General features: G+C 41.1%; 1 protein-coding gene across 1 annotated transcript in view; it reads right to left on the reverse strand.

Moving 5' to 3' along the window:
* Nucleotides 1-14,066, reverse strand: part of p3h2 (prolyl 3-hydroxylase 2) — a 109,949-nt gene that overhangs the window by 25,635 nt on the left and 70,248 nt on the right. Inside the window, exons 2-5 of the mRNA XM_028795028.2 lie at nucleotides 8,561-8,713; nucleotides 4,287-4,476; nucleotides 2,261-2,392; nucleotides 1,521-1,663 (exon numbers count right to left, since the gene is read on the reverse strand). Coding sequence (XP_028650861.1) covers nucleotides 1,521-1,663; nucleotides 2,261-2,392; nucleotides 4,287-4,476; nucleotides 8,561-8,713 — 618 coding nt within the window. The remainder of the gene's footprint in view (nucleotides 1-1,520; nucleotides 1,664-2,260; nucleotides 2,393-4,286; nucleotides 4,477-8,560; nucleotides 8,714-14,066) is intronic.

Genomic DNA, 14,066 nt, shown 5'->3' on the forward strand with positions numbered 1-14,066 from the left:
TTAACCGTAAGCTGTTACATTCTATTAACACACAAGTCATCTGTGATGCCGAGATGAGACTGACGAATGTCATGGCTTCAGTCTCCTGGTCAACCTGTCATTTAATTATTTTGAGGCAACATAGCTTTGGCAGATGTGAGGGGTACTGGTTTGTTGGTAAGGAAACTGTCTGACCCCCAGTTTTTCATATCGTCTATAGTATTCATTGTATCAGCAATCACATCATTGCATGTGCCAGATGATAGTGGCGACCCGCTCAGACGCTGGCACCTCACACAACGCAGAGAAGAAGCACTATAATCCCTGCTTGACCTCAGTTGCAGAGCACAGGCAGATGATCTTCAATGCAAGTGGTGGGGTCTCGACACATCAGGATGAAGGCTGCCAATGAGCACCTGCAGCATTGCCACTGCATATGTATGAGGTTGATTAGCATCGAGGTGCATTCACAAACACACATTTACAAGATGATGTTACTTATAAAAGTAAATTGTGTAGAAATCTGCATATGCCAGGTTTTATAAAGCTGTTTTTTAAGAGTATCCAATGTCACAGGTGACTGGGGAGGGGGGGGGGGGGGGGGGGGGGATGACCTGGCCGGGACGCCCCAGAGTAGTGCTTACACCTCCCCCAGACAACATGAGGGCGACCGCTCTGGTGGCAATGGGGACCACGGGTCCAGAGCTTTGAAGCTCAACCCTGTAGGAGCCCGGGGTCACCGCCAGGGGGTGCCCCAATGCCTTGGGAGCCCTGGACCTCAGCACTTCCGCCACACCCAGAAGTGCTGGGGGTAAGAGGATTGGGGACACCCAGAGTGTTTCCGGGTGCGCAGCTGGCACTTCCGCCACATTGGGGAGTGCCAGCGGAAGATTGTCGGGAGGCACCTGGAGCACATCCGGGTGATTATAAAAAGGGCTGCCTCCCTCCATTCGATGGCTGGAGTTGGGTGGAAGAGGATGGAGCTCGGAGGAGAGGAGTGGAGGCGGTCAGAAGAAGAGAAAGGCATTGTGAAGAGGCAAGGACTTTGGGGTAATTGGTGCTGCAGCACAGGGTTGTGTGCTTCACCAGTTGTAAATAATCTGTAAATAAACGTGTGTTGGGTGACAAAACGATGTCTGCCTGTCTGTGTCTGGCCTGTGCCCCACACCATTTAACATTTTTTGACATGCACATATTTGACGATCAAATCCATGCAAAGTTTTATAAGGACATCTTCAGTCACATTGTTTGTCTTTCCTTATACAAGGCATAATGCACATCAGGTAATTTATTAGTCAGGTAGCGGCCTAAAGACTTGGGCAGAAACTATCTGTCTAATTAGGCAAGAAGTTCAGACCAAATCAGGATTTAACCTCCAATTAAGGAAGACTGGGCTAGTGATCTTGAAAGCTCCCACATGAAATCTCATTCATGTGCACACAGATCTCACAAATTGCACACAGATAATGATGGAAGGCCCAACAGGCAAGTTAGTCCAGACTCTTCAGTCTGCTAGCAGGTCAGAGCTGTAAAGTCTTTACCTGCCGTGGCATAAATTCATCTGATATGCCCTCTTCCGTCAGACTTCTTCTGTAGAAATCCACATTTTCCGAAAGAAATTCATCTCCTTCATGAAAAAGCAAGTAAGAAACAGCACATTCAAGAGCCTTGTCCATCTTTCCAGCTAAGAGAAGAAAAAGAAAGATTTACACTTACTTATTTTGTCTGACACATTTATAGAAGGTGACTTCAACAACATTTGAGATACATTTGGTTACATTTCTTTTGTTTTTCCAATTGGAGCACAAGCAACTGAAGTGACTTGCTCTTGGTCACACAGTGTCAGTAGCGAGATATGAACACACAACCTCGTACAATTAATCTTGCACATATTGGACTTAACCAGTAACAACCCACTTAGTTACGGGGAACCAAAATGCAAACACGAGAGATGGCAAAAAATATATAATCAGTGCATAAACTTGTAAAGAAAAGTGTAAAATATAATAAAAAATAGTGAATAAAATTAAAAATCAATGTGTAAAATTAAAAAAATGATGCATGAAATTACCCTAGAAAATAAATTATCAAAAAATTCAAAGATTTGACACCAAAAACACTGGTTTTGAATTTCTTTCATTTTTTTCTTTGTGTTTGCATTTTGTTTCCTTTGCCTCTGTTCTAACCCACATTCATGCAAGTTAAACCAGAGCAAAGGACAAGCAATCCCAGACCCTCAAGACCCAATTCCATCCCAGCTCCTGTAGTTCCATTTCATTACCTTTAAAGTAGGCAAACTGCAGGTAGTCATAGTGCAGAGGGAGGTAGTTCTCCATGGGAGAAAGACGCCCAGGCCTGGTGGCGAGGTCTCTCACACACTCGTGCTTGCAAGCTAAAACCTGCGTGTAGTGATCTGTAAGAGAAAGACCAACATCACTGACGTCCAAGTCTCCAGAAAGCGCTCAGGTCATGCGTGCAGCTCCAAGTGTTCAGAAAAGGAGATCTTCAATGAGCACCCAACATGTTCATACCTGGGAAGTTTATTTGGATCTATAATGGGACAAGTGAACTCTTAGGGTCTGTCTGTGTGGTAGCTTTGCAAAGGATTTTCAGGTGTCAACGAGTGTTTGTCTATAGGGGATCTCTCCGAAAAGGATGAAAGTGAAAGGGCCAGAATCTGGGTACATAAAGGGGTATGTCCTATCTTTCCATTAATAAAAGACTGAATTAAGTTCTAGGATCAGAGCCCAACTCTGTATTGGCAAATGTCCAATGCTGCTTAAGTCCTACAGAGTGTAGAAAACAGCCTGAGTTAATAAAAAGGCTGGTGTCTCAGAATTGAATGAGTGTAGAATCCTAAATTGGAACGTGAACTTCATACACTGCACTAGTGAGGGAACTAGAGCTTCACTGAGTGAGGAGGCTAATGGACTCTAACTTGGCTGAGGTGCCCCGTCACAGTTCCTTAATTTGACAGAACATTAAAGCAAAGCCAATTCCGTAGGCATCCCTTCTCCTGATGATCTAAACTCGGCAGATGTAGGACTTTGCTCCCTTTAATTAAACCCACTTGTATGAAATCAGCTGACTGGCACCCTGCCATTTCCAGCAGGATCCTAGTAAAGTAACATGAGCAGGAAGATGCTGTAACTGCACTTTTCTAGCACATATTCTGTAGCATTGCCCTGCTTATTCTTTCCTGTGAGCTTTATAAATATATAACCTTTGTATATATATAGCAACATTTATTCTCACAGGACTAAAATTGGTGGTGTGATGAGCTCCTGATGAGATGGATGGTTATGTCTGGAAGTAACAAAAGTGAAAACATTAAACAAGCAGATACCAGGAGTAAGTTTCTGAAATGGAGGAGGAGACAGTTTGATTCAAAGGGCTTAAGTGACATATGGCGGGGAGACCACGACTAAACTGAGGGGTGACTTCTTGGAAGGAAAAGGAAGAAACTGAGAGGCGATACTGAAAAAAGGCTGATGGAATGACCAAGGAGAACACTGGCTGATGTTCCAAATTAGACATTAAATCACAATCTCCTCCGCCCGCCTCCAGTTCAGTCACTTCCTCACTGTCATATCAGCAAACGTCAGCTCCTCATCCATTTGAGAATCAGACTCTTGGGCCAGGCTTCTGTCTGGGATTTTTAACACCACCTCCTTCCTTTCTTCATCCCCCTGAGTATAACTCAGAGTTCCGATGCAGAAACATTTTTATGTCAATTTCCTTCTTTCTCCTTAAATCAAAACCTTAAGCAAACACAGAAATCCCTGAAGTAACGTGCCTTTAGCAGCCGTTGGCTCATTTCCTTCATTTGTTTTCCAGTTACTCAGTATCACATATTGTGCTTTTTGTACCATTGCTGGATGATTTAAGGATTAGTGAAGTTTTTCCTCTCCATTTGAATAGATTATTTTTTTTAATTGCTCATTTAGACACAAAGACTGACATGGAGCCCTTGAACAGCCCCTAACACACGTCCACTTGCAGTTGCAGACGCACATGAGGAGTTCTCCCTTTTGATCCTTCAGTTCTGGTAATGCCTAACTCTAGCTTTAAAAACTCCTTAACACAGACCCAGAGGAAAAACAGAAGACGTCTTAGCTCTTTTACTTGTATTTATAAACACAGCCATTTGTATCAAATGAGGCTGTTCATTTCCCCAGGGCTGTTGATTTTTTTTTGGATTTGCTAACATTAGGATTATGTGCATCTTAAAACTTTCACAGACACAGAAATCAGCCCACAGAACAGGGGGCAAAGCGCAATTCACCTAAGCTAGTCGATTGGTCTACCTGAAATGGCCTTGTGTAGGTGCGGCTGATACTCCAGATACGCATGGTCTTCAAATTTCTGGGGGCCTTCACACAGAGCCCGGCACTCCACGTCCGCCTTGAAGTACTCGACCAGGGCTTCTTCAAACGACTTGATGGCCATTTCATAGTTTTCATTGTCATAGTGTTTCACCCCAGTGCTGAACGCTTGCTGTAACAAAGGTAAGCAGAGTGGTTAGGCGGGGGCAGTGGGGGGGGGGGGGGGACATGTTAAACAGGAGAGCACACTGATATTTGAGCCAAAAACAAAATCTGTTGAAAGATTACTTTGGTATTTTTCAAGTCAAAGTTACTTTTTTCACAATTGTGGTGTACATTAATTTGCCACAGGATATTGTGTTCTAAAGTGAAGCACTTTTTAAAAATATTTATAAATATAGTGTCAGTCAGTGTTGATTAGTGAAATTCACCTAAGTGTTTTGGCAGTGAATATACAATGTGACATCTTTCACTAAACATTTCCCATGGAAACACTTTCCATAGATGAATTATTTTTCCCAGTGCCCCATGATGCTTTGCGAGGCCAGTGTGACATCACATAATGTTAAATAGAATAGTTCCCCCGCCCTGAGTATACAATGTTAATTCTAGTAGTGGGCTAAAAATGAACAGAAAACTTGTGAATATATTTAAACAAAAAGCACGCCACACAGAAGGAAACTGGAAATGCGTCTGTGTATTCATATCGTGGCATTTTGTATGGACTTGTTTGTGACCTGTATGTAATACATATGCCATCCCACTTTAATAATATTACCCAGAACGCTGTGCAGTTGATGCAAACAGGAAGGAGTGAAGAATCCGGTGCTTTAATGTTGCACTTATTTGGTAGCAGTGGGAGTGAATGAGCAAAAGCATCAGAGAAAAACAAAAACCTTTACAAACCTTTTCAGTTTGATAAAGGTGAGTACCTATTATGGAATCTGTGGTGGGCAAGCCTATTGAGTTCATGCTTCCTGTCTGCCACTGTCTGCAAGAAAGTTTGCTGTTCTGATATTTAATTGCATTTATTAGGAGTGCAGTGGTTAGCACCACTGCCTCACAGCTCAGGTCTCATTTTTGGCCACAGTATAGTCCAGTATAGTTGGAAGACATTTCCCTAGCCATCTGGGACACTTTAAAGACCGCTGCACCATTATAATCCACTAAGAAATAGTTCAGTTCCTTCTTCACCATTTACTTTCACAGAGTTTTGGCGAAGTTGACAAACATTTCTGCAATTTCGCCAAACACAAGGCAAAGCAAATTTAGTGGGGTTCGTGCATCATTACTCTTTAAAATTGGATCCAAAGAAAAGGAAGTCCTTTGGAGAGTACATAATAAACCCAAAATCAACATGGATGGGTGGACTGGTGGCTCTGAGGCTAGGGAGCTGTGCCAATAAGCTGAAGGTTGCTGGTTCAAATCCCATAAATGCCAGAAGTGATTCCACTCGGTTGGGCCCTTCAGCAAGGACCTTAACCTGCAATTGCTCCATCCTGGATGTGATGTTAACCTGCATCCAGCCCTGAAAGCAGGTCCTCCAACTTGCAGGGAAAACGTGGGGGTTAGTGACAGGATTGGCACTGCAGCCACTGTAAAAAAAACCTCACACTGTTCCACTCCATTTGAACTAATGTGGTGCCCGGATGTTGCATGGCTACACTCGGGTTCTGATATGGGAAACTGAGGTGGTTTGTATTGGGTATAAATTAGAAAATACACGGAGGTGCATTCAAGGAGCTGGTCAAAGTGGTTTTCAAAGTGGAAGCATTTTAACTTCATCAAAGAAACCTGTGACCACTATCCCTATTGATATCAATTTATACATTATATTTATATATGCATTACAATTATATTTATTAAATATCTTGTAACAATAAGTCATATTCAAAAATCACAGTGATAACAGAATGTAATCTATATATACTGTATAAAAGTCAATGTATGTATGTGTGCATGTATGTATGTTCCAGCATCACTTCCGAACGGCTGGAGCGATTTTCATGAAACTTGTTTCTCATTGGTCGACTAAAAATACTGCAGGGTGAAATCAACCCTAACCCACCTCATTCTGGGTAGGGTGGGGGGATGATCTTGCGATCTTGTATGCATGTTATCATCCAGTTGACACTCAGAATGACCACCAGAGGGCGAACTGGAGGTGACTGCCAGCATTCTTTATGTTTGAGCACCACCGCGCCCCTGTTGCTTTTGAAATTTAATAGAGTTCTACGCGTGTGAGTGTGTGTGTCTGTCCGGCCTGGAAGTGAGACGTAGAGTCGGGGTGAGGGCTCCAGCTCCGAGGATACACAATCGAGGCCAGCACACCGGCAAAAGGAAACATCCTAAGAAAGACAGTCACTTAGCTGCTAATGCACAAACGATGCGAGCACATCTGCAACATGAATCCTCATAGCAGAGAGATGCTCAGAGTAGTTCTGACGATTTCAATACTTTGTAGGATCCCGTGCGGCTTACACAGTTAGTATATAGCAGACAACCGCCAGCATTCTTTATGTTTGAGCGCCACCACGCCCCTATTGCTTTTCAAATTAAATACAGTTGGCCGGTTCTGAGCATCAACTGGATGATAACATACATACAAGACCGCAAGACAAGGACATTAGTGAGTCTTCATTGTTTGTTAATTTATTTTTAAAGTTGTGTTTTTTTCTAATTGTATTTTTCTCAAACAATTAAAAAAAAACTTTATTTTCCTCTTGGGCAATGCTGGGTATTTCAGCTAGTTAAATATATATTTTAGGGAACCTAACATATATTGTATGTTTTCAACAGCATTTTACAATATCAAGTACTAAGAGGTGAAGCCCAAATAGGATTGTGGTGGCATAAGTAGCTTTGATAGTCAGCAGCGTCCGACTCTCGTGATCCCAGAAGGGCATCGATTGATGGCCTAATGTTAGCTGCTATTCATGGAGTAGGACCTATGACCTTGTAATTCATAGTTTCTAAACAAAACATTTTTGAAAGAAGTTCCAGATGGAGAGGTATAATCTGTATTTAAGTCACCACATGCACAAGCAAAAGAAGTGAATGTGATGGCGAGTTCCCAGCCCCACTCATGATTCTGCCTCCACTTCAATAATTTTCTTTTTCTGTCAGCAGCAGTTATCAGATATGGAAAAGAAAAAAAAAACAAGCATGTTGAAATAACCTCTCTAAGGTAAATTCGAAAGAGTAAATGAATCTGCAATTGAGGTATTCGGTTTAAGGACAGACAATTTCAAAAAATGTGCATGCTGTATTTGGGATACCTTAAGGAAAATTTAAATTTCGTGACAAATTTCGTGTAACAAATTGCAATGCAGTCGGTCTGAAAGAGACTCAAGTTACTTCATGTGGATGACTGATGGACAAATGTGACAACAGCAATTAGGGGTTCAGCAACGTATGTGAATGCACATAAACAAAAAAGGGTGAAGAAATTCATGTATGTGGAAAGTACAAAGAATTGTCATAAAGAAATGTGAAGGAACATCAAGGGCTGCAACAGACGGCCTTAAATGTAGAGACACATGAAGATGGTGACTTCTGTCCTAATTAAGAAATACACACAACTGCATACACACATTCACAAATTAATATACAGTCACATAAGTGTTAGTGTGTGCAGCAGTACACACTCTCACAGCATTCATACAAAAGCAAACCCACAGGAACTCACCAATACACAACCTGTCACTTGGGCATAAGGTCGCACTTCAGTGTACAATCCACATGTGTTTTTACTTACTGTGTTGTAATATTATTTCCTCCGCACAACGTTTTGAATTGGTGCTCGCTGAAATAAAATAACCACTGATGGGTGGAGATTTGCAAAACACAGTTCCACCATATAGTACATCTGCATGAACACAGTTGACCGCTACAAATCCACACAAGCCTCACACAGGCAGCCACACAAAGGCACATTTGTGCACACAGCTACTCATTTACTGTAGAACCCATCTAAACAGAAGCAGAAACCACTGCACACCTTTAAACACACACAAAGGCAGGCATATTTGAGCCATTGAGCAAGGCCCTTAATCTGAAGATTACTCCAGGGGCGTGCAGCACAATGGCTGATCCTGCACTCTGACCCCCAAAGGTCATGCGACAAGACTTAATAAAGGATTAATAAAGTATAACAAATCAAAATAATTATGCACATATGCACAGTCCTGCATGTAAACCTTGTGTCCTTTATGCCACCCACGCAGTCTCACACATACAGTACATCTGTTGCTCACTTGGTGCGGCCGAGCCTCTCTGTCCAAGAAGTGGCTTTCTTCTACACCGTCTAGCAGCTTGTACCGTTCCAGGTTCTGCCTCATTTCCATGTGCTCTGGGTTCGCCACGAAGAAAGTGTGAGCAGCAGCAGCTGCCTTGTCCATCTGGTTTAACTGGGAGAAAAACATAGTAGACTGGTTAGGGGCAAGAATGCGGGAGATAGTAGAAAACATGAAAATGAAGGACAGCAAACTTGGCAGTGGCAGTCAACAAACCAAATACTGTATGTTGGCCAAGCAGAGCTGCTGGGAGGTAAAAGTTGACGAAAATTGTAACAATGGCTAACGTCATCCCAGTTTGAAATGGGATGTTGAAAAGGATCAAATTAATTATGCTGTTTATCCACTAATCCTTACAAATGCAAACAAACATTTTATGGCTTTACTTATATAATCATAATTTGTTTAACTGGGATTACTCAACACTGCGACTGACGTCTTATTCAGGATGGGTTCCTGCCTTGTAGCCAGTGCTGCTGAAATCAGATCCAACCCCCAGTGACCCTGTATTGGACTAAACAGGCTCTGAAATTGGATGGAAGGAAGACTTTTTTGGCAGCTCATCAATATAAAAACTTAATAATGTCAGACCAATTGATCCATTTTCTGATCCACTTAATTTAACTGTTGGGTCACAAGACGCCAGAGCCTCTCCTGGCAGCATTAGGCAGAAAGTGGCAGCCAGCCTAAAAGGATGTAAATCTGAAGCAATTATCCATCCATCCATTCATAACTGAACATGAATAATCTGAATCAGGTTCACATGGAGGGGAGAATTTGTCAGCATCCATTCATCAAAAGCCACATTTTACATGTACTCCATCACTGATATGGACCCAGTTTAGAGCAGCTAATCAAACCAAAATGCACATCTTTGGGAAGTTAGAAGAGAAGGTTGCATCATGATGCAATGATATTCAGCTTTTAAGGCATTTTCAGGGAGCTGAGGACACGTGAACTAATCTCTAGTAAAACCTACAGCTGGATTATAAAGCTTCAGAGGAAGATCACTTTATGAAGATAAACAAACACGCAAAGCCAACACAAAATAAGGATACTGAATAACAACTAGGGAGAATGGTGCAAGAAAATGGGTCAAAGTTAGTATGGCCTTCAAACATGAACATCCAACAAGAAGACCTTTAAGTGAACTACAGCTGAAAGAATAGAAAGTGGGCCTGAGGCACCAAATGATTAAAAGGTCTGCAGTGAGAACAAAAGTGAAAATACTGTGAAAAAGAATGGTTTGTATCAAATTTACAGTTACTTAATGCAGCTTATTAGAAGATACTGAAGTTTAAAACCAAGTGGAAGAAATTCCTCATTCTGATGAGACTAAAACTGACATTTAGTGGAAACATAATAGCGATCACGAGCCTGTGACCACCATCCCTACTGATAAGCACGGCTGGAGGCAGCAATACGCCAAGAAGATCAGCTTTCTGGGTTGGCTCCTGCACAATATCTGAAGACAGAAGGGTGAAATAGATAAAATAAACAAAAGACGTTGTTAAAATGTGAGTTGTGGCAAAATGTATCTTCCTTCAAGGGACAGGAAATTAGGTGGCGCAATGGTAGTGCTGCTGCTTTGCAGTAAGGAGATTGTGGGTTCGCTTCTCGGGTCCTCCCTGTGTGGAGAGCGCTTTGAGTGGTGAGAAAAGTGCTATATAAATCTAAAGAATTATATTTAAATATATATAAAAGGGTTCTAAAAGGAGATTTTGGAAGAAATCTAAATGCTGGGGTACCAGCTGGTAACCCTTTTTAATGATGATAAAAAAAGATTGAAAATAAAGAGTACAGAGCAGACATGGGTGAAAACTGGCATATGCCAAAAGAGAATAAATCAAAGTGGAGGAAACGTTCCATCCTCTACAAGTGATTTTTCACAAATGAACCCCGACTTCCGGTGGCTTCTGTGAATTTTATATTGCCAACTAGGAAGAGCGGGGCTTCAGGGCAGAAGTATAAACTGGGTCACATGTCTTTAAGCCAATTAGATTCATTACTGCAGATAGAAGAGGAAACAATCAAGCTGTAGTGACCTAAAATGACATTTTGGAGAAGCTCCAGTTGAAATCCATACTTTAATTTAATCAAATATTGTTGCTCACCATCCAGCATAAGGGATTCTCAACAATTTTGTCAAAGACAAATAGGACGAGCCTGCCATGCTGCTGTCCTAAATGTCATTTACCAATGATGTTTCTTCTGTTTAACTAGTCAAAATTTTGACGAATAACAAATAAATAATTAAATAATCAGACTCATAATACAAATTAAAAATGTCACACTGTCCCTGAGGTTGGTCTCATTTTTGGAATGACCTTTTGCTATTAATTTGCTTATCCTGAAATCAACATGAGCGCTGCTTTTTTGTATTGTTTTGTGAAAGTGTGTCACCATTTTGTTTTTCATTACCAGGCCCTTATGCCGGACATGTGATGTGTGTCGGCCATTGTTTTCCGTCATTGTGTTATGTGTAATAAAACATAGAGGGTACATTTGGTTTTGGATCAACTTTAAAACGCTTTTATTTGTATTTAGTTATGGAGGATGCTAAAAGGCATTTCCTGGAAAGAAAATAGTGTTAGGTTCTTTCTGTTCTCTTTTCTTGACTTCAAGTTTTGCTTTGCATTTTGTAGTTTTGATTACTTATCTGATTAATTATTATTTACAACTGCCTGTCCCTTCAGTATTCATTCCAGTTGACCCCTGCATTTACTCATCTCTTATCATTTTGTGGCTGTTTTTTCCTGCCAGTTTTACAACTTAAATTACAACTTTGGTTTCAATGCTGCAAAAATGCATCTATTACTCATTGACCCTAACAGTAAGTTACAAGACATAACGAAGGCTTCTTTTGGTCATCATCACACTCATAAAACATCACTAGATTGGTTATTCATCTCTGTGCTGATGGTAAAATGACTTGTTAATATGAAGGAGCCACAGATCTTATACTAAATATGTCATATCAAGAGAAGTGTGTCTCAGTTAAGCTACCTCAGAGCTCTCCAAAGTGACGTTTAGTTAGTAGGTCACATTGCAGAGATGAAGAAAAACTTTACTGATGCTTTGGAAGTGTTATGGAGATCCAAAGTGTTTGTTAAGATCATGTTGCTTAACAATAAATGAGTACTAGATGCATTTTTGCAATATCACTCTAATGCCACACTTACACTTGATGTATTGATGCACTTGATGTCTTGGCCTGAATCAGAACTGGTGAAGATATCTGATCCAATGTGTGTGCTAATTACATTACACAGACTGTGTTCTTATGAGCATCTGTTATGTCCATCAGGGAGACGATGCAATACGTCAGCAGCTGATGGTCAAATGAAGCTCACTTTCTCTGTCTTGCTGGTTTTAACTCATCTTCACAGGGAGTGGAAGAGTGATAAAACCATAAATGTAATGTCAATCGCAGGGCATGACTACCTCTGTGCTGGGAACAGGAATGGAATTTAGAGTAATAGAATGTGTAACCCCGCTCTCAGGTCCCCCTTGGTTTAAATCGTTCCCAATAAGACACTTGTGAAGTTCACATGTTTGACAACATACACTTTCAGCTTATGTGGAATATTTGTGCTGTGCTTACATTTAAAAATAGTGATGCTGGCAGGGTGTAAACAAGGAAACTTGTGCGTTTTGTTCTGCTGATGTTCAATTTTTTTTACTTTTTAGGAGCAGAGCTATTGAGCACTATGACACTACAGTATATGCTTTGAATTTTCTGTGGCAGCTTACCCCACCTCCATTTAGAGAAGATTCTGATACACAACAGAAGCCAAGAGTGGAGCAACTGTATTGTTAGCTGCTCTGATGACTACAAGTGACTGGGGAACTTTCAAGCAGACAAATTTTAGTTGATTATCTGTGCAATTGTCTCCCACTTTCCATTTAAAGTGTCACAGCAAATATAGAACTGATGTAATCAAGCCTCATCCTTGAGAGGAAATCTGACTGAGAGACTAGAATTGACTTGAAATTGACTACTACAGCCGGTATCTGATCACCAAAACAAAAAAAGGGATGCTATGAGGTTCTCAGGTGTTTACACCAAAATCCAAGCTGTGTCAGATACAAGGAAAAATCCTAATCGGTCACATCAGGGTGCTAGTGTAGACGCAGCCATTATGAACAGTTGTCTGGCTTACAGAGTGAGTCAGCAGTGAGATCTGAAGCTGTGGCCTTGAGATCTGAAGTGGAAATCCTTAGTCAGATGAATATGTCAACCAGTATTTAGTAGCGACGCCATACCAGAACATGTGTTCTGCCTTGCTGACAGACGTGACTTTTAAGCCGGTTCTCAATTTCCCACTGAAACTGTTAAGGAGGGGAAATGAGGCTGAGGAAGGTCATTCTCAGCATTTTGCTGGGGTAAACGTTCCAAGTGCATTCTGTAACATCACCGCTGATCTTAAATTCTGAGCAGCCAAATCTTAAGAAGAATGTCAGTCCTAATTAGCCCTACTTGCTCGGTGGCATTGCAAGCCAAGATTTTGCCTTTTATCTCTGTGATGTGAGCTGAAAATTAAACAGTCGAGTGGCGCACTCGTAACCAGTGAATGGAAGAAATATCGTTTATGGGTGCATAAACCGCTGGAACGTGCACCATGTATGGGCATAATTAAAGAGCTTTACCATAAGGCCTTCTTTAAATGGCGCTTTCAAAAGTAAAGGCTGAATGCCAATAGATTGTATTGAGCACCTTAAAATATTATGAAGGCTCCAGCATGCTTTGTAGAAAACCTTGCAATAACACCAAATAGGAGAAATGGTTTCTCAAATATTGATTGAGTGAGAGATGAAGTGAAAAGCGTTAAATAGGGGGTAAATAATGCAAGGACGGTATGTGACGGGGTCATTAAGCTTCTCTCTCAAGTAACATTAAAGTGCAAGGAATAAAAAACTTAACAGCCAAGGTGAAAAACAAACTCAATAAGAAAGGAAGATGTCAGTGGCTCCTTCTATGTAAAATGTGCCATCCTTTTTTTCCCCAAACTTTATTGTGACAGTTTGCATTTGTAAACATTTTAAAACTGTGCTCTCAAAGATGCTTAATTCAAAAGTCGTGTTATTGAATAAAGATGAACCATGTACCCGTTACAAAGGCCAATCCAAGGGTGACGCATGAGACCTCGATCTGATTCCTGAATTGATCATCGCCTGTGTGAAATTTTCATGTTCTTCCCATCTCTCCATTGGTTTTCTTCTGGGTTAACTCTCATCTCAGATAAAGGAGTAATGGAATCATCGGATGGAAAGGTTATCTCATCAGATTGGACAGCCCAACACAAACTCCACTACAGAATGCGGGGAATGGGGTGGCCAGTTGGCTGACGTCTCCAGGTCTGTGTAAAGCACCACACATTTCTTTCCCAGGCACCTCTTCACAATCCCCCCAATAACAACCTACAATTATATAATTAATGAACAAAAATAATCTGCCAATTCTTCC

The sequence above is a fragment of the Erpetoichthys calabaricus genome, chromosome 2, assembly GCF_900747795.2.
Source record: "Erpetoichthys calabaricus chromosome 2, fErpCal1.3, whole genome shotgun sequence".
In the NCBI taxonomy this organism is placed as follows: domain Eukaryota; kingdom Metazoa; phylum Chordata; class Cladistia; order Polypteriformes; family Polypteridae; genus Erpetoichthys; species Erpetoichthys calabaricus.